Source organism: Rissa tridactyla, chromosome 3 (genome assembly GCF_028500815.1).
Source record: "Rissa tridactyla isolate bRisTri1 chromosome 3, bRisTri1.patW.cur.20221130, whole genome shotgun sequence".
Lineage (NCBI taxonomy): Eukaryota > Metazoa > Chordata > Aves > Charadriiformes > Laridae > Rissa > Rissa tridactyla.
Window position 1 is genome coordinate 40,237,382 of NC_071468.1, and position 21,164 is coordinate 40,258,545.

Here is a 21,164-nt window from a genome sequence, read left to right on the forward strand (position 1 = left end):
TTGCAGGCCTGTCCTGGTCTATTTATTTACTCCTTCATTGCACTGCCTCTGTCCTCATCACCTCGTCTATACCTTTCTACTGAACTCTTCTGAGAAGACAGAATCAGAATCACGCACAATACCTAAGGTGTGGGGGGGTGGTGGGTTTTTACAGCACATCTCTGCTTTTCTTAAAAATATCCTAATACTTGATTTGCTTTTTTTGACCATAATGTTCACAATGTTTTCACAGAACTATGCCTGATAACTCCAAGATCTATTTCCCAAATTATACAGGTTACTTCAGAACCCATTGTTGTATATATATAAATGCCCACTAAAATACCGATCTATGTGTACAAGAAAAATAGTACAAATAACGATAACTCCCTAGTCCACAGAAGTGGAAGGTAACAGAAATCCAGCCAAAGAACACACTGCTTTGATTCTTTCCTGACCCACAGTTGTCATGAGAAAAATGACTATGTCTCTCCAGGTTTCAGCCATCCTATCTGAAATTGGTATTTGTAATCATCTGTCTAAAGAGAGAGTGTCATTGTGCTGCACCTGACAGTTTCTCTGGAGAATTATCTGGAGATATGATAGAAAAGGAAACAAGTTGATACTATTGCTTAAACAAGTGATGTAACTCACATGTTATCAGTCTTTTGTATTACAACGGACTTCTGAGGGGACCTGAGATACTGGAGAGTGGAGAGAAGACATTTTGCACTGACGATGTCAGTACTACCAGCTGCGTCCTTCCTTGTGCAGTTTGTGCTTGCACACGTGCACACACACTCGCATGACCTCTCTGAAGTTCGCTGACACTAGTAGCAATTAGATGCGTGTGGCTCATACTGGGGAGACTCAAATCATAGAGGAAAGTTCTGTGGCTGAAGAAGAGAGGTCATGCAAACCTGGAGATTCATGACCTGCTCTAAGAAAACTTGCATTGCTTGTATCTGCAGCCAGTTTTGAAGTCGTATTCTCAGCTGTACCAGATACTGAGGGTGGGCTGTTTTTCTTAACATCAACAGATAGTCATAAGTACACTGCTGGAGGCGAAGGTGGCACCATGGTCTTTGTCACAAATTACAGTCTCTCTAGTGTACATTTTCATTCCATGCTTTACTTCTCTTCCCATGCATGTTCTCTTTCACTAGCTTTCCCATTCTTCCTTTACTGTCTTTCCTACATTGTGTTTTCTGGCACTTTTCCAACGTACTCTATGTGGCTTTTAAAATCTTTTTATAAATCCTTTGAACTCAACTGTTGACCTTAATCTCTTGCTCTTCTGGTTATGCAAGGACTGAGATGGTATGTTCCTATCTGCAGTGACAGTCTATGCTACCATCTTTAGCTGTAAAGATGGTGAACTCATGACAAAAAAGCTGAGAGCTACAAGATGTTTTGAAGATCAGCCAGGACACAGGGGCAATCTATATAATATCTTTTCCTACTTCCATTCCAGATTGAGTACTCTTTCTTTCCATAACATCTCTTAACACCAGAAGAAGACAGAAAATTTGAAGCGGACAGTTCAAACAAACAGTGAGAGCATTTTAAGTGGATGAGTGAGAGAGATCGAGAGCCAAGATGAAAATTGCAGTTTATACCACTTGGTCATTTTATTAAAGTTATCATTCAAATCTTGGCAGAGCCAACATCTGTAACAATATCCACTTTAATGTGAATAAATTATCACCATAAGGAATATAACAGAGTGATCAGCAGCCAGAGAGAAATGATTTCTGAGATGGATAGCAAACATTTATTGAGAATTCAATCAATTAAGAAGTGTGATTGCTTATTTGATCACATGAGTTAAATTACTGAAACAGATAGTAATGGAACAGTATGAGATGCAGATGTGATGAAAAAATATTTTGAGCCGTAATTTCACAGATCTAAATCCTGAACTGTTTCCAAAGGCAGTTGTTTCACTGAAATAACAGGACGTTTCTTGAGTGAGGACAGAATAAAAAAATAAACAAAAAAATAAATTGGCAGTCTGACACAAAAATTTCTAAACTAAGGTTACTGTCGCTGCATTTCTTTTGCAAAATACAGCAAGCCTGTTAAGCCTACAAAACTGCATTTACTTCCATTTGGATTGGCAGAACCAGACAGACAGACAAGACAGAATAGACACAAGAACTGTGCTCTGCATGAACCAAAAAACATCCTAAAGTCACAATGAGATTTAGATTCAACTCTTGGCTTTTCCCTGAGGTTTTCTCTTGTAACACTGGGCAAACCACTTCATTTGCCTGGGCCTCCGTGTCTTATCTGTGCAGAACAAAGGCTGTCATGCCATGCTTTTTAGTGCTTAGTATGAGGCGGCTCATGCACAAGCCGTGGTCATTGGTGAAAACTTCAATATTGGGGATACCAAGAGTTTTGCCAATACAGCGATAATACAGATAGAGAGCACGTGTAAATTAAACTGCAAAAGATGTACAGCCAGGGTGCATTATTAGAGTATGGAGACTTCCAAGTGAACTCTGATTAGAGGTGTTAGCTTTATCAGACCCCATCTCGCTCAGAAAATTATGCCGACTTTCTGCTGTTCTTTGATTAAACCAGAAGACGAGTAAGTCTCTTAGGGGTAATTAATAGTCTTATGTAATAGTAATAGAAAGTAACTTTCCCAGCTTTAGTTTGTAAGATAATTTCCAGCATAAAGCTTCTACCAATAATAATGTCTTCCTATCACTGGCAAAGCTTTTTTGTAATGCTTTAGGGATGCGCAATAGCGGTTTCCTCCAGGAAGACCTCCCTGCTAGTGCTGAGGAGCTGATCCCAAAATCCACATGAGAGAGGTGAAATCTGGGAAAAAATAGAAAAGAGTGATGCCAGCATTAGACTGTTCAGTGCTGCTTTGATCATCTCCATGAGACACTGCGATGGGAAGATAAAATGGACAATAAACATTTCAGGGCAGCTGGAGTGTATCAAGTCTTCCACAAGTAAAGGAATTAGTCTGCTACTCCAAAAATGACATGGCTGCTGCAGAAGGTATAAGGGGAGTTGTAAGATACTGACCTGATTTAAAGTTATCTTGTCATTGATAATAAATAAGAAGTTGTTAAGAGAAGAAAAGAAAGAGAGGGAGAAAGAGAGAGAGAAGCCGGAAAGACTAACGGGTTAACACCATTATTATTCCAAGAAAAAGCATATTATTAACATGAGAGCCAGAGTAGTATTCTTTTGGAAAGCTTTCACAGGGACCTCTAAAGACTACACACAGGTTAATATACATATATTGCCCTTAGAAATTTTACAGTCCCAACTAGACTTCTAATACCTAGCATTCAAAACAGTCACTTAGTCCAGTATCGATAACACGTTCCCATTTCCTCCAGCCTGTAACCTTGTTCCATTCCAGACACAAAACTCTTGCACGGGGCTTGTGCTTATTAAAAAATACTAATATTGAGCAAATTATGTATAAAGCTGCTTAAGATTATTTTCTATAAACAGAGCATTGCTTGTTAAGCACTATTTCAGCCTCAAATTGCTGGGTTTGGAGCAGGAATTGCTAGGTGAAATTCTGTGTAGGAGATCAGACTGAACAGCTGCAGCACCGTTGGCATTAAGATCTGTGAAGTCCTAAATGAGCACAGTTAGTTTACCTGTCTTATGCTCCTGAGGCATATGATTTTTTTGACTATCCATAAAATAACTTCTTCCTCCCTGGAAATGTTGATAGATATCAAATGTTTCGTACTTTTTAGCGCAAATATTAATTTATCCTTAAATTTGTCCTAAAAATGTTTCTCATAATTCCCATATTTAGAACCCATTGATCATCCCAGCCAAGGAACAGAAATAATATCATGTGAATTAGACAACCATCTCACATCACTGAATAATGAAAAAAACAAATAACTGGACAACATAAAACTAATTCCTAGGCTGCAGTTCAGTGAACAGCCTTAATGAATGTACTCAAATACCGAGCAGTTCAGAAATCAAGAATGTGTCAGAGAAAGAAGAGGAGGTTGAACTTACTGGGTGCTATATTGGAGGTAAACATTTCCACCAGCTGTAGCTCGTGCGTTTTGTCATGAGGCTGATGCTGCCCCCTTTGCATTCTGCTCACCACCTTTCTTGAAGCCTGGGACCCTCTTCTTAATTCCTTCTCTGTTGCTGGGGCTCCTAAAGCTGCTTTATGTCTTTTATGCTGTCATATTTACTTGCACTAAAAGGTACCGCAAACCAATTTAATGCATAGCATCACTTTTTATATGTCACCATATTAAAGAGCCTTGTAATATTTCCACTTTAAACCCTTGTTTCAGGTTTTGTAAATCCTGCCTGCTTCTAATTACATCATGCTGAAGACAACAGTGTAAATGTTAACCCCACAGACTGATTTACAGGGAATGGTAGGCACCTCTTTATTTTAAAATATGAGGCATCAGAAGAGGTGATTTTGTATAGTCTCTTTTTTTTAATAGTAGGCTTTAACTCACAGGAGAACATAAAAGCTCTGATTATTTACCCAGTAATGGGAGATAAGTTGAGCGGAATTAATGGAAGTACAGTATTAAGAAATAGAAGGCACTGGCTAAAATTTGTCAAGGGTTGTCTTTTTTACATTGTCCTTCATGTGAGAACACAAGGGATTGCTTGGAGAGATTCAGAGCTAATATATAGAATGAAGAAAAATATTTTTCTTCATATGTATATGAAGATATGATCAGTGACTGCTCTGAGGGTTAATCAAGGCAAACCTCGTGACTGAATTCCAAATAGGAGCTATCAATCTCATGGTGTATTAGAAGCAGGTATTGCTTTACAGAGTACGGGTCATGGCTGTTGGCTGTACCCTGTTTGGATGACAGTAACGGTGGGCTTCCACAGGGGTCTGTCCTGAGACTCATCCTGTTCAACATCTTTATCAGCGACCTGGAGGAGGCAACAGAAGGCACTGCTGTGTGGTTTGCAGATGACACCAAACTGGGGGGAACAGTCGATAGGAGGGAGGGTGGCCTGGAGAGATGGGCCAGCAGAGATGCTGTTGGTCATAGATCAGGACAAAACTGTGCTGTCTTATATAAGCAGAGGATGTGATACAAAATGTACAGACAATTCTCAGCCTCCTCCAGTTCTCTTGTTTACAGCGCGGCCTTACTTGTTAGTTGTTGTATTCTGTTTAATCTCTCTTTACAAGTAGACTACTGGGCATTGACCGGTGCCAAGGGCCAGGAAACATCACTCCACAGAACTATCTTTATTTCAGCCTTCAGTATGTTACTGTTCCTCTTCCTATCCCTCAGGCCTCGGTAAATCTCATAAAATCCTTTTCAGATTGAAATCCTACTCTTCCCAAGCTGTAACGTGTTTTACAGCATGTATTTCTCTTATAGTTGTCTCAGTCTCTTGTTGATAGTCTTTAGGTATCAATTCCTTGGCTGGTAAATGTCTTCCGTATTCTTAAATTTATCCACTTTAGTTTGTTCAGAGCAATATATGGGGATAATAAATTGGCTGACAAGTACCTGAAACTGCTTCTTAGTTCTTTCTGCCCTGCCAGTTTTTCGTAATACTGAATCCTAGGGATGCCTGGAAGAAGCCAGCAGCATTTTTCCCACTTACACATATCCCAAAAGAGCTGCAAGCTGCCTGGATTTCTCTAGTGAACTCCTCAATGGATGTGCTTCCACAAAAGGTGTTCCAATAGTTTAATAGATTTATTCAAATATAATGATAAAAAATAGTTGTTTCAAATATCAATTTTAAGGCTTTCAGAATGTAATTATGCACATGCATAAGATCACACCAAAAATCAGCTCAGTAAAACAGCTTTGTAAATATTTATGAGCACAGGGCTCTTTGTTTCACACTTACTCCGTGTCCTCTTCTTAAATTTTCACATGCTTTAGTTTATGGCTGGTAGTCTGGCCCGAGTACCTGACATATTGCTAAATTGCTGCCTGTTTTCTCTGGTATTGCATATACCACAATCCTAAAACTTTACAGGTGAATGTATCATCTATAGAAAGCAAGCTGTTAGCATGGAGGGGCATATTCTGAATTCTGACGGACCCACGTGAAGTTTAGCTGGCGCCACGTTGCTGAACTAAAGCACAGCCTGGGTTTGTCCATGTGAGCTGCCATCCCTGCGGTGGCTGCAGGCGAGGCAGGACCCAAGTTCCCTGTTTGTGTTGGTATTTTGCGTGGAGGTGGTTATTCAGGAGGGAGAGGAAAAGAAGAGACATTAAAAAGATGGTGGAAAGGATGAAAGGTAAAGGTGTGGAACGAAGGAGATGTGAAGAGGCCATGAAGGAGCCGTGAAAGAATCAGAGCTGTCAGGATACAGCAGAGGCAGTCTAGTGGGGACTGCAAAGATAAGTTATCATCTTATGCAAAAGTCTTTGCCTCCCTGACTCCTTTTCTGTGGCCGTAATCCTTGCCCCAGGCATCCTGGCATTTCAGTGGCCCAGAGGAGAGGGAACGACCTTTTTACTCCTTCCTTTGCAGCAGTCATAGATGAGGGCAGAAGTACGCAATCATACAGGCATCATTTTTTTGCAATTTTTACGAGTTGTGCATATGCTCACTACTCCCATTTGTGCCATGTTAGTGCTGCGATTTCTACTACTCTTCACAAATTCACACCAAAATCTCTGACTTTGTTGCATTTTCTCCCTATTTAACTAGTAGCAGATAGCACCGTGTTAATTGATGTGATAACCAGGAACAAAATCTAAAAATAGACTTACTGATAATTTCCCAGTGTTTGTTTAACCGGATCCTTGAAGTGGTCAGGGATCCTGAGTGGTCAGTTTGGACTGAGATGAGTGCGATTATTTTTCTTCTCTCTTGTCTGTTGGTTTTCCAGCCTTTTCGAACAGCAGCCCACAAGAGGTCTGACCAGCGGGTGCTTGTGGCAATTCAGGAGGGATTATTCTCATTGAGGAGTTGATTTCTGCTGCTTCATGAGAGGCTTTGGCAGATTAAGAGCTGTTGCTTCTGAGATCCTACCAGGCATGCTTCCCGTGTGTTTTTGTATGTCTTCACTGAAACTGCACACGAGCAGCAGAAAAGGGGGGTTTGGGTGTGAAAACATTTTTCCATTATGTTTACACATCTTCATTTGAGATTTGTAAGGACAGTCAGATACACTACCATTTAAACAATTAGTCGTATTTAATCGTGTTTGCAGTTTCATTAGTGAAAAATGATGGAGAAAGATAACTCATGCATTTGCATGCAGACTTATCAGAAGATTCCTCTACATTGCACAAATTTACATCGCTTGGTGTCTTAGCGTGCATTTAATAATACTCGTGCAGATTTAAGTGTCTTTCTGACTGCAGTGGTATCATTCATTATCAATTTCCGTGAAAACCAATGATCACAGGTTTGGCGTAAACACAAAAAAAAATTCTTCAAAGAGTAGATTTTGGGAAGCTTATTGGCTTTTCTTCCTGCAGTTGTGACAAATTTTGTATTTTTTTAGACACTCCTCAAGCACACCACTGGTGTACTTGAGGAAATAAAATGCTGTTTGATCAGACAGGACGTTTGTCTTTGGTGAGTCATGCTTGAGGCTTTTATTCTTTCATTTGTGTAGTTGGTCAAAAAAGATCTAAGATCTTTTGCAGGTGACTTAATTTCCAGGTGTATCCCTTCACCTCATGTTCCCTGCTGGCCAGTTCCAGGCAAGGCGCGTCCACGGCTTTCTGCAGCCCCCAGTTTGCTCTTCTGAGATGCCATGCTGTCCACATCCAGGTCACAGGGCTGGGGTGGAATCCAGGTGTTGTGAGCCAAGGGCTGGCAGGGTTTGGAAATGCGGACTGGCCGCCATGAAAGCGTGGACATTCCAAGAACATCTTGAGAGGAATTAATGATGACATTGCTCTCCATCTACTTCCTATAAAAAAAAGAGAGGCTAGTTCTGTTTTTTTATTAACTCCAGTGAGATTGATGGAAAACTTCTGCTTCTGTGAAATTAATTGAGTAAGAATGGGAGCGTATCCTCACACTAGCAGATGCACGAGCAAAGTCTGAGATGTTTATTTGAACGTGCAGCACCAGTTCTTTCTCCAACAGGGAGCAGCAAACAAACCCTCAGAAATGGTGGCCTCAATGCTACATACCTGCTTTCCCTGCAGTCCCTTTCCTTCATCTTGGAGGATCCAGGACTGGGTTCCCTGCTGAAGCTTCCTCCTAAAATTATAACTCTCCAGAGACCTGGGATTGTGAACGACCTCTGTTTGCAACACTAAGTACAGTAAATGCTATTGTATTATCCAACAGTAGCGAATTAAATAATCCCACTCCCGTCACTTTCTAACAGGATAATGTTAAAGGCATTCCTCTGAGATGGAGAGTAGTAATTTGCTAATTCCCCTCTGTATTTCATGCTTCTCAGTAGTGCAGCTAATTTTCTCTGAGTACCTTATTAACATTCACAGTGACTTTGCAGTCCCACCCTAATAGCTCTCCGCAGAGGCAGTGACTGTGAAGGTGAGAGCTGACAGTGACACATTTTCCTCCTTTTTCTCTGCAGACTGTATTATCCCGGTTTCCATCCGCTGAGGGCTGTCCAGCTGATGCGAGTGGGCAAACTGCAGTATAGTCATGATATGTTTCCTCAAGCACTGGAGACCTTGAAAGAGGTCAGTATTGTGAACTGTTTCTTCTCTGTGCCCCTCCCTCACTTCCCCCGAAACTGCCATGTGTTCCCCGCTTCTGCTCTGACTGTACCTCACACCTTTGGATGCTCTTCACCGCTTTTTCCATGAGCGGTGTTTCCCCAGGCTGCAGCTGAGAGTGGTGATGGGTCACTGTCACTCAGCGTTTCAGGCACTGATTTCCTCCAGTATCAGTCACTGCTAATTACAGTTCGATAGCTCAGAGCTGCCTGGATGAAAAATAACTATTAGATCCGAAGAGATAAAAATATCTCAGTGCCTCATACACTCCTCACGGTAGCGAAGTGAATCTGGGAGCACTGAAAGGACAAGAACAAGCGCAGAGATGCAGTTTCTACCCTCCTTATTCCCTAGCAGGGATCTGTGATTTTAGGTTGGAGAACTTTGCCTTTAATGCTTGTATTTTATTGTGTGCCACACTCAAATCAACAGGCATGCTTCTTGATCCCTCCTATTTCTATATCATTCATCATCTTTCTCTTCTTTGATCTGGTTTTGCAGCTGGTGTTTTGCTAGTTACATTTCAGCGTTAAACCATCCCTCTTGTACCTGAGCTGACTTTTATATTAATTTCCTCTTACCCTGGGGCTCTTATTTGTCCTGATGCTATATTGCTGTTAGTATCATCTTAAATACACTGAAGAATCCCCTTCCACATGCAACATGCCCTCAGGACGTAAGCTCTTACTCACTTCCCATCTCAAGCCCACAATCACTGCTGAGGTGTTTTTCCCTCCCTGGAAGATGTGCTGCCTCCAGTTCCCCTCAAAGAGGTCTTACGCTTATTCCCTTGTATTATTGATTGTCCTGACATCAGCTTGGCCTGCAAACAGTACGTGCTCCGTGCGGTCCCCCCTCTCGTCTCTCGGCCCACCTCCAGTGCCTGACACAACCTCCTCGTTGCCTTTGCTGGGCGCTGCAGAAAGCCACCTGGCCAGCTACTTGCCTATTGCTGCTGGGCAGGGGCGGGCCCCAGCGCTGGCCCCCGTGTTGGAAAGAAGTGCAGAAGTTGGCTGTACGTCCCCTTTGCTTAACGTCCGTGCTGTATGGAGGGCTAGTCTTGTGGCAAAGAGTTAGGGCAGCTGCTCAGGATAGAAGGGGATGGGTGTCTGCACTGGGGGTGGGGGAGAAGCGGTTTTTAGCCCTGCCTGGATCCCCTATAAAGTTAAGATCAGTCATGACTCTCTAGATGACTTAGTATTTTGTACTTACTTTTTTCAACCCCCATATCTATTTGGTTTTAACATCTGATTAATTATGCAAGCTGAATAACTGGTAATTTCCACAGGTTGAAATAATAAATTAGTATTTAATACGATGACAGTCTTACTAAGTCTTGGTAACTTAAATCTTCACTTGATATATTTAACTTAAATTACGGCCAATTCTGATCATTAAAAAAGCAGATGGAAAAGTAATCCATTCTATTTTCCATGCAGTATTCAGAAGTAAGTCATATATCTGTCATGTGCCAGGTAATCTGTTCTGCTGTCTCTCCCATAATATTTATAGTTTCCAAACATTCAGACTTTCCTTTTCAGCAAGTGGAGTGAGACCCCAGTCAGAGGAGCTTACATTTTCATTGATACTGATGCAATATATCAACAGGCATTCTTTTAATTGCATTTCTAATATGATACTGCATTAAATTAAACTGGAGTGAATTCCCCTAGAGACATCTGAATGCTACTCATCAGTGAAGGTGGAGGCTGTGATGGGGTTTTTTTATGTTTTTAGTGAAGTTGCCCATTGCAAACCAGATTGCTACTGTATTATCCTTTGAATGCTGGGCAATGCCTAACACAGAAACCTTTTTTCAAGCTGTGATCTCCTCTTTCCCTGAAAAGGGAGAACAAGGTGCTGCTTACCGTTCTATGCCATACCTCAGTGAATCTCTGACTGTGGTCTCCAAGCCATGAGTGGTGCACAAGGACACAGTAAGTGTTTTACAGCTGAAATGGAGAACCATTTACAAATGAATCCTGTTGTGCTTTCGCCTATTCCTTGTTCAGCCTCTCCCTTTTCACCCACATGTGTGAGACAGGGAGAGACTGAACTCCCACTCTCTGGGAGCACAGCTGAGCGGAGGAAAACCTTCTTGTCATCCTGTTTCTCCATGCAACTTGTAAGCACAGGACACAACACTTCTTTGGATAAGATCTGAAACGGATTTCATTCATTGCTGTCTACACCAGAACAAATTAGAGCGAGATATAATTCCCAGTTTGTTGTGAGTAAAGGATGTGATTCCTAATATAACTCAGATAATGTCCTAGAGTTATACAGGAACACAGTTTGGCCTTTTGTGATTAGATGTGTCAACAGAGCATGCCACATGCTCAGAGCAGAAACTCGATTACCTTCTCTGCTTCATTAGTCTTCTTAATACGCCCTGACACTGAATAGCACCCTGTTGGAGCCCTCGTCAGACTAATTTCAGTGCGGCATTAAGGAGAAGGATGTGGAAGGTGCAGAGGAATTGAGATCTGAGTGAAATTCACCTCACTCATATAAATTCTGTTTAATCAGGCACAGCCGCAGAGCTGCTGGGGATTGACAGCCTCTCTGCATCAGATGCGCAGTCTGTTAAGACCAGTAGATCTTCATACACAGCTCTGCAGCCCAGCCCTTACTGCTGCTCTCGGTGCCCCCTGAAAATGAATCACTATCATAGCCACCTTTCTCTTAGTGCCCTTTGGGTTTAGCTCTTTGCCCTGCACCCCCAAAGAAGGCTTAAATAATGTGGAGGGCTTTATGTTACCCATTAAAATAAATCACCCCCTAAAAGTATATCAGGCCCTGCAGAATCTAATTTGCCAGGTTTTGGAAATAGAGGCGTTACAGAGAGCCACTGCAGAAATAAAACCTGAAGGTAGCCCTTGGTTACCAACATAGTATTTTTAAATTTATATACATATATATGAAAGATGTAATGGTGGGACGACAAATGGAATTACAGATCAGGAAAACCTTTGTCAGCAAAAGACCAGAGCTGGAGCCCATTCTGATAAACCTAATTTAAAGAACCTGGAATGACTGTAAAAAGCAGCAATAATAAAAGTTGCAACAAGCTGTCTTGTGAAGAGACAAGCTTCTCGACTGGGAAGCAGCACTCCTGCAAGAGCCCAGGATGGGTCTGCATCCCTGGAGCTCACAGGAGCCCCTAGCAAGTGTATAGATTTGTACTGAGGTGCACTCATTAGCATAAATATTTGTTAGGTGTCTTTTGTCACCTTCACAGGACTGTAAGCTCACCTCTTTGGTTGCCCATAACCTGAGTGGAGCTGTACTTGGTTTAGGAGGACAGGCAGGGTGCAGAGGGGAAGGCTTGGATTCAAGCAGATGACTTCATTTCTGAGCGTCGTCTCCTCGAAGTGAGCCAGTGAGTGCTGCAGCGCTTGTCTCGGCTGCTGCTCCATCCTCTGGGCTGTGGTGTGGTGGTGGTGGTGGCTTCCTGAGCAGGGCAGCAGTGCCCAGCTGCTGAGCGATGGCTGGTGGGGACGGTGGCAGGCAGCCAGGAAGATGCACACAGGTACAACACTGACCAACCAATTTCCCCCACAGACCCTGTGCTTGGGTGGCACGGCCGCAGGAGCACCTTCGTCCTCCCATGGGTGGGTGGCCACAGCTCTCTTGTCTCAGGAAGACCTGCAATAAATACAATATCGCTTCTCTTCTTACTGTAATGCCTGGTGCGGAGGCGAAAAGCACAGGAACTGGGGTAAAATCCCTCCCAGGTTTCACAGCAACACTGAAGAAATCCCCTTTCTCTAGGTGTTTGCTTCAAACGCTGAATTGTTTACCAGCTGTGGTGGATAGTAACTGTGATTTTGTTTTTCTTCTGCCTGCTTTAACAAGTGTCCCCTTCAATCAAGAGATGGAAAAGCACAGATACTCCCTCTGAAATGTCATTTCGCTTCATGCCATTTTGGCACGTGGCCATTTGCCTTCTGCTTTCCCTGTGATGGAGCAGTGCCGTCCTGCATCTGCACACAGCTGTGGTGACGGGCGTCCCGTCCCATCCCCATGCAAATCAGGCGCAAACGACTGTGCTGCATTTCATTTGCATTCATGGAGCAACAGCCATACCACTAATCTAATGGGTTTTATATTCTTCAGGGAGACAGTGTGTGGTTGATGACACTGTGGCCCATGTTCCTGTCTTGTGATTACTATAGTTTTTCATAATTAGATTTGTTCTTTTAGCTGAGAGGAAGACCACACAGACCACAAGGCTCTGCTCAGCCTCGACTCTGCAGGCTAGCTGTGCGATTTAGGAGAGCAGAGGAATGGTCAGAGAGCCTACATATTCCTGCTTCTGCCCAGTAAAACAGTTCCTTGCATTGGAGGTGAAATTTTCCCCAGTTTTGCACTGACCTTTGCAAAAACAGCTACATAGCTTAATGCCAGTTTAATTTGGGAATTACAGAAGCCACTGCTATTCTAACTTCGGTACAGCCGACTCTGACTTGTATTGCACCGTATGAGACAGTACATTGCATGAGAATGATTTTCTCCCTGAAGGAGGCGAAAGCCTAAAGACTGGGTGCATTTATCTGCCATACTGGAGAAATGGAAAGGAAATGTTTGGGAGGAGAGAGAAGTTAGCAATGGTAGCATTCTCTCAAGATTGTGTTTGATATTAAGAACTTTTGCCTTTTAACAAGGCATATCCACATGGACATCTCTGACTGTGCATCAGGGTGTCCAGGTCCATCACCGCTAGCCTGACCTCTGTCCTGTAGGTGGGCAGATCAAGGTCATCTGCCCCTGGACTGTGACTCAGACGTATCCAGATGCACAGCTCTTAGCATACGTCAGTCACAATAAATCTATCAGCTTTATTGGCCATGGCATGCAAACACTGTGCACCAACTATGCCTGGATCCATGGCCAATTTACCCGGCCCCTTTGCTCTAGGGTGGTCTTGGCCCTTCCTAGTTAGCTTGGGCGCAGCTACGTATTGCTGCACTGCAACACACATGGGATCCCACCTGCAGCTCTCCCGCTTTGCACCATCTGGGGCTTCCTACAGCATGCAAGTGTTCATCTGTCTCCATCCCAGTCTTTACCAGGTGAGGACTGGCTCTTACTCTTGCTTTTAACACTACTTTTTCAATTATTTATTAAAAAAAAAAAAAAAAGGCTCTTGTACAGCTTAATGCCTCACACACCATGTTGAAATGTTTTTATGATCTATTCTTCTGTTCTTTACAGCTTTTCCCCAATATGTTGAATTAGGGATATCAGAACATTAAGAACAATTTAGGTAGTCTAGGACTTGACTTGCAAAAATTTTGGAAAAACATGACCAGCTTTGTATTTCTGCTAGAATAGAAATATTCAAAAATTGAGGATTTCTGAGTTTATTTCACATTTCTGATGAATTTCTAATGGCGGGGAAAGCATTTCCTTTGTTCTGTTTAACTATTCTATCATTTAGTAGTAGAGCATTGTGGTAGCTCAGAACATATTTGACTCTTTTTAGAGCTCCTTGCACACTGATTTGTTTTGACTGCTATTTCAACTTGTTCTTTCAACCTTTTGCTGCCTCCCTCTTCTTTTAAAAATTAGCTAATTTGAAGCAAAAATAAACTATGCTAGAATTTCCATATGCTTGCCAGTCTCTAGAATTTGGAAGTAGGCTTTCATTCATTCCACCAAAGAATATATTTATTTTTGGTTTTATCTTTCCAATTTAAATGAGGCCCCTTACTCAACACTTGTTTCCAAAAAGATTCTTTTTCTGCAATTCAAAGCTGATTTTGCTGAATGTTATCAGCTGATTGGACCGGGAACCCATTGAAACACAGGCTGCATTTAGGTTTTGACAATTCCTTAGTTTGGGATGAGGAAAAATCTGTGATGTCTTTTTTCCTACCAGTACGCTTCTAGCTCCCTCCTTTCTTCAGAAGTGCTGAATCCATTTCCATCCGGTACTTCTCTTCTTGCAGGAGGAATTTAATAGATAGATGGAAGAAGCAGAACTGTCATATGAAGAGTGATGATCTAAACATGAGCTGGGCAAAGAGCATTTCAGACATATCTGTGGCAGGGAATCAGCGACACAACAGGCAATATCAGCAAGTGTAAACTGGCCTAGCAGTATAAGGTGACCAACACACAGAGAAAATAATCCCTGGGAAAACCAACAAAGAACCATTCCTGTGCATGCCTTTTTAGAGTGAAACTATTAATGTACTTAGTTGTTTGATGCTATGCATAGTTTGTCCTGATACAGTTAAGGCACTTTATTCCATTGGTTAAGCATTAATCTATTTCTACTTATAGACTTTGAGGCTACTAACATCATGAATGTCGCAGTCCTCTCATTTAAATAATGTGTAAAAAGCTTGTGTGTTGTATTTGACCAATCTTAAAATGGCCTTCATGCCTCAGTGCAAAACTATCTTTCACTACTATTCCAAACATCCATCTGTGCAATGTATTAGTGGGTTTTAACACCTAAGAATAATGTGTCACTGCCTCCTCCTTTGCCAGGGACAAATCATTATACACTGTGGGAGACTTTACTCCTATTTCTGTTGTGCCATGCATTCGAGCCTCCAGCTGCCAACTACTCGAGGACCAGTACTTATGTCCCTGCCCCACTGCAGCGACCAACCCCTTCACACAGTCTGCACAATGACTAACGTGTCCCTTTCTGTTCTCCCCTCAAGGCCTATGATATTATGAAGGTGACACACGGGACAGATCACAGCCTGATGCAAGCCTTGATGGAGATAAAGGAGCAGTGTGAAGCCATCATGAGAACACAATGAAGAAAACCTCCAATCTGGAAAACAAAGTATTCAAGGAGAAAGGAAATCAAATGCTTTTTATTGCATTGGGAAGCTTTTTGATGATTTTGGTGTCTTTTCATTAGCTCCTACTTGCTTTACAAAAATGGTTAGTATTTATAAGTTTTACTATATGATCTGAATTGAGTTGATGTTTGGAGGAATATGCATTTTTTAGAGGATTTTTTTTTTCCTACCAAACAATCCAATTGACAATACCTAATTATCAATTTACAGCACCTAATTTAATTGATAGTAAGTATTGGGAAATGCATACAGAGCCTTCATCAGTTACAACGTGATATAATTCCATTGATATCAGCAGTCAATTTTTTTATAGCAGTTTATGCCAGCAATTAAGGATCTCATGTCAGACACATTACATAGAGAGAATATATTCTTTGCCTTGCCCTTAGTTGTAGCTCCCAAAAGCCTGATCCAGTGCTCTCTGACATCAAATAAGTTTCCCAATGTTGTAAATGAGATTTTCCTCCCTCCTAATATATCTGCAGGGCTCTGTCCCTCTTCTTCCTGCATTTCATGTGTTATAATATTGAATATTAAAATGGATTGAATAAAAAATTTAATCAAAAGGGTATCTATGTGGAAATCGCTTACTCTGTTTTCTCCTCATTTTGACTGCTTCAAGAGTTTCTCGCTTCATACCAGAGAAAGATTTGGACCTATGAGTCCGGCAGTGTGGTTTCTAGACCTTTCTGAGCCTGTGGGGTTTGGATTTCACGTCCCCAAATAGTGAAGCTCTGACACCTACGGACGATCACTGAATTAGGAGGTCATCCCTGCGGAGGAAGGATGTCTTGGAAAGCACGGGTGGCCCGTTCCCCCACGCTCATCAGCAAGAGAATTGTTCTTGGCAGAGCTGCTGACTTCCATTTTTAACACAGAAACAAATGTTAACAAAAGCCAAATATTTATGAGGAATTTTGAAACGTAAATAATTTAAGGCCTTTGAAAGTATCACTTCAGGTGTGTCACTCCTCTCTAACAATTTATTGCTGCTACTCCAGCCATGACTGTTGTTTCATTAATCCATCGTTGTTGTGAAGTCAGGCTTTTTTCACACCAGTAACTTGACACCATTAATTATTATGAGATGAGAACACATTTAAAAAGAAAATGAACACTCTGAGCGTAAATTACAGCCGCAGCACACGAATGCCAATGCTGAGGAAGATATCTCCTTTCAAGGCATTTGAATTTGTTCCAGCGTATGGAGCGTTCACTTGCCCGGCAGTAATACGCAAGCAATAACCTATGAAATGTGGTGCATTTCTGGAGTACATAGCATGGCTTGATGCCAGAGGCCAAGTCATATCAGCCACCCAAGAAGTGCAATAATCCTCGCGGAAATTCACTGCTTGGTTGGGTCTTCCTGCTATTATGAAAAGGAAATTATCTGGGGGAAAAGGTCAGACCTTTGCATTTATTGGGATTTCTGACAAAGTAATGGCACCACTGATGGACAATCAGAAAATGTGAGGGGTACCCAGTCTTCAGGAGCTATTTTCTGGTTTTAAAGGGGTACATATTAGAAATTACATGCTTTTGCATAAAGATGATGCTTATCTTATCTCATGATTACATAACTAAGTTTTTCCAATGGAAGGGACTTCAGAATGTAAGGTAAGACAATGCATTAGTTTATGCAGTATGTACTGGGAGGCGGCCCGGCAGCTCTTGTCTACGTAGACACATTGTGTATGAACTGCAGCGCTGGCTTCTGGAGCTTCTGGTACAAGGACACCGCAACTCTCCAAGCACAATAGCAAGGAAGGATGGTCACTAGGGGACAGTCGCAGTTACCTGATGTCAGATGAGAAAGGCTGAAGGAGCTACCTGCACTGGTATTTTTCTCTCCAGCAGTGGTCTGTAGCAGATGTTTAGGGAAAATATACAAGCTAAACAGTTCAACGACTGGAAAACGGAGAAAGTGTGCGCTATGTTGGTTGGCTGCAGAGCATCACAACGGCAAGTGCGCTGCCATGCGCTGCAGGACATATTGCTCACTGAGCAATGCAAGAAACCAAACTGGGCCCACATTGGTCTGTGGCTCCGGTTTCCAGATCAGCGTCCTGAGGGCACCGCTGCGTTGCTTGCCCTGCCTGCGTTGCTTGCCCTGCCTGTCCGCCTCCTCTGGGCTGGTCTGAGGAGATTCCTTACCACGGGGGTGTAATTCATGCTTTATATTCATTACTGCTGATACAAAACTTGCATTTCTTTCAGCTTGGTCAAGGAAAGTGTCAAGTTTTCAAGTTGTTTTCAGTCAGTCAAGTTTTCTGGTTGGTTTCAGTCATTTACAGAGCGGTTTCCCTTGGAGGCTCACACGTACTAACACCACCAGCAGGGCTGCCGATGCTGCAGGGGAGGTTGTCATGGGCAGATGTTTCTCTCCCAGTGTTCTCACTCCAGCCTATTTTCTGCAAAGAAGGCTGGCTGATGACTGCAGAGAGATTTAGCTAAATGCATCATTTGAAAGTGCGGTAGCAAGCAAGCGTGCCAGCCAGGAAGGAACATTAGATAAGCACTCATTTCAAATCAAGTAATCTTATTTTTTCAGCTCAGACTCAAAGTAGCTGGAGTTGCCTTTGCACAGACATCGTGTTTTGGCCTTCAAGAATAATATCTGTCAAAATTTTCAGGTGGTATCAGCTTGCTAAGATAAAGATGCTAAAGTCAGAGAGAGGCAGACTGCAACATTATCTGTAACGCTGGGAGGCTTGCTGCTTGCTTCCAGCAGGGCAGAGAATTTTCCAGTGCCTTTTGGAAAGTAATGGTAATTTGGGTTCATGGCAAGGTTTAGAAATATTTTTTGAGTTACTTTTCATTTGTCACTATCCGTTAAATTAGTCCAGGAGCAACTATATTAGACCGCACTTAGAGCGAGCGTTGCATGGCAGTAAGTGTTTGGAAGAAAAGCAGCTCCAACACACAGCAAAAAACATGGGGGACTATACAGTTTTGCTGATAAGAATTGATATCAGTTATACAAAACATCTGTCTTAAAAAAAAAAAAAGAAATATAAAAATTAGTTCTCTAAACTGTGCTGTTTGTTTAAGCATGGTGTACTTCTCCGTATCCATACCTTCAAGGTGTACTGACCTGATGTTGGAAGTAAAAACGTTCTGGGCCCTCAGCAAACAGAACTTGCAGCGCATAGCAGAGGTAGTAGAAAGTAAAGACGCTTGGGAGAAAATGCAGTGAACCAATTTTTTGAGAGCTGTGACTCCCCTGAGTCTATCAACCTGCGTGTGGAGTCGTGCGCAGGTTTATGCCAGCAAAACTCTCCCACTACTCAGCCCTTTCTCAGCTTCTCACTGTAACCCTGTTCCCCGATGGCTGGGTTTTTAAAGCTAGCTTTTCTTAGAATTGTTATTTTTTAACACAGCGTATTTATGAAATACAGAGGCTATTTCCCCCCACAGCATATTCCAAATAGTCCCTGGCCGCGGCAAGACTCTTAACGAACAGACTTCTTTTTTTCACAAAGGCTGTGCCAATTATAAGGATTTTTTTTTTTCCTGATTCAGAATTAAATCTCCCATAAGACAAGGAGAAGAAGGAAGGTCTTACAGTTACGGACGTAGAGTTCTGGCCTGGCTTCTCCGCTGCACCAGAAACTGTGTGTGACCTTGGGCAAATCAGCCAGGGTCAGACCGACATCCATAGTTGGGCTTTGTGGTTGTGGGATGCATGGGATGGAACAGCATCGTTGTATTTTCATGTAATTACAGGCATTGCCCGAGAGTTCCTCCAAAACTGAGTTGCTGCAGAGGGACAGAGTTGCTGTGAGCTGCCCCTGTCTAAGCCCTGCCTCCACCACAGCGAGAAACCTTTGGTCTCCACCCACAGCACTTCAGCAACCTCTAAACTACAGTCAAAAAATCCCAAGCAAATGCTTTTGGGCGTTTCAGACCAAAGCCATATCTTTTTAAATGGCTATTTTCTCTTTCCTATCAATGTACATGTTCTTATACAAAAGTCCTTTTCTGTTTCAGTTCTGATTTTACAAAGCTAATCAGCATAAAAATACATTTGAGATGGCTGGTTTGTCAAATGCTCCCTACAAGAATATCTAAAAGTTTGTATTTTTCCTGCCCTAAGCATAAAGAGTGCACCGTACCTGGAAGTCCGCAGTCTGCTATTCTTGCCCGTCAGCACAGGGCGTTCTGTTTATCCCCCCAACAGTGATGTGTCAGCCATGCCTATATGACCCCCATTAGTATTTCATGGGGAAAGTTCAATGTTTTTATTTCCTCTGCACTTGTGATCAACACGGACAAATCAATTCTAATTCCATCATGCTTTAGAATTTCTGTAGGTTTTAATAAGGACCTCAGAGATTCCTCCCCCCCCCCAAAAAAAAGAATAACTCAGGCTTAGTAATTAGGCTTCATGCAGTCACTGCTCACACAGAGGAACCTAACAAGTTCTTTATAGTTCCCAGAAGACCAATTAACCTTCTTTTAAATATATCTCTATATAGCTACAGAGACAGGCATGCAGAGAAAGGCACATACACACGAGCTTTCCAGTAGTCTCAGATGCTCCAGCTCCTTGTTAACCAAACTCTGACGGGGCTCACAGCACGCAAGCAGGGCTGAAGCATCCTGCCTGAGTCCTTTTTAACTCCAAAGATGCCTAAATGAGGACAGAGCACAATCTTTTCTTCCGAACTGACCCCGGGACAGGGGATAATCACGCTGCCTCTTCTTTGCCTAAAGCTCCCCTCCATCTCCTGGGCTCGAGCGGGCAGCATTTGCTGGTCTCCTTACCTGGAGCTAAGGATCCTGCTCCCTGGCCTCTGTTTCTGGTAAGGGCTGGTCTAGTGGGGCTGAGGAGACTGGAGGGAAGAGCAGAGTTTTCTTCCTCCGCCCCTCCAATTCAGCAGCTCTGATTCCCAGTCCCCAGAGGCTCCAAATAGGAAGGCGGCAATTTTACATACCTCTTGGAGGAAAACTGCACTTTAAATCACAGGTGATGCCTCTTGACAATTCCACTTGACTTTCAGAGCAGGAGCCAGAAGACGGTAATAGAGAAGCGCGTCTGATGAGAAAATTATCAGAGCTTCACTCTTCCCCGCCCCCAGGCCCTGTGCTCTGCTCTGTGCTGTACTTGCCTGTTTACTTTTAATGAAGTTCCTTTTAATGAAGCCTTTTTAGTGTTGCCTTCCTGTTGCAGGAGGTACCACGTGTGGTGCTGAGCATCCCATAATGGAACAGGTAGAGGAAAGGTCTGGCCTGATCCTCCTTGTGCTGTCCCTCGCTGAGCTGGGGACACCCAAACGACACGTTGCAAAGTCACGGAGCTGCCATCCCTCCCACTGGCAGCAACGCACTGCAGGAGCCCACAGTGAAGGACGGAAAAGCTGATGTGGTCTCTGGAGAGAGTCACAGGCATCACACCGCTGCAGAGAGGAACTGGTCTCCATACCTGCAGGGGCAGCCGAACAGCTGAGGGACAGCCAGGGGTCTGGGAACCGGAGTAGTAGAGATGATGGGGACTGTGTGAAAAGGAGCAGTCACTGTCTGCAGGGGGTTTGCTTCTGCTTCTCCCGGGCAATCCCCTTTCTTCCATTTCTTCCCTTCTTGTACTTCACTCCCCTTTTCATCACGCTCTGGGGAGAAATCCCTTGGTGAGGTACTAGCAATACCTGGTTTTATATTCTCTTTAATGTCATTAAGGTCTTGTACC

General features: G+C 42.8%; 1 protein-coding gene across 7 annotated transcripts in view; it reads left to right on the forward strand.

Moving 5' to 3' along the window:
* Window positions 1–16,041, forward strand: part of SMYD3 (SET and MYND domain containing 3) — a 416,877-nt gene extending 400,836 nt beyond the window's left edge. For 5 of the 7 annotated variants that reach the window (XM_054194390.1, XM_054194393.1, XM_054194396.1 and 2 more), the window contains 2 exons: window positions 8,507–8,615; window positions 15,332–16,041. In XM_054194390.1, the coding sequence (XP_054050365.1) occupies window positions 8,507–8,615; window positions 15,332–15,433 (211 nt within the window). In that variant the 3' untranslated portion in view covers window positions 15,434–16,041. Of the gene's footprint in view, window positions 1–8,506; window positions 8,616–10,498; window positions 10,589–15,331 lie in introns of all 7 variants that reach the window. The other 2 variants (XM_054194391.1, XM_054194392.1) reach the window with 2 other exon arrangements.
* Window positions 16,042–21,164: the final 5,123 nt, after the last annotated feature.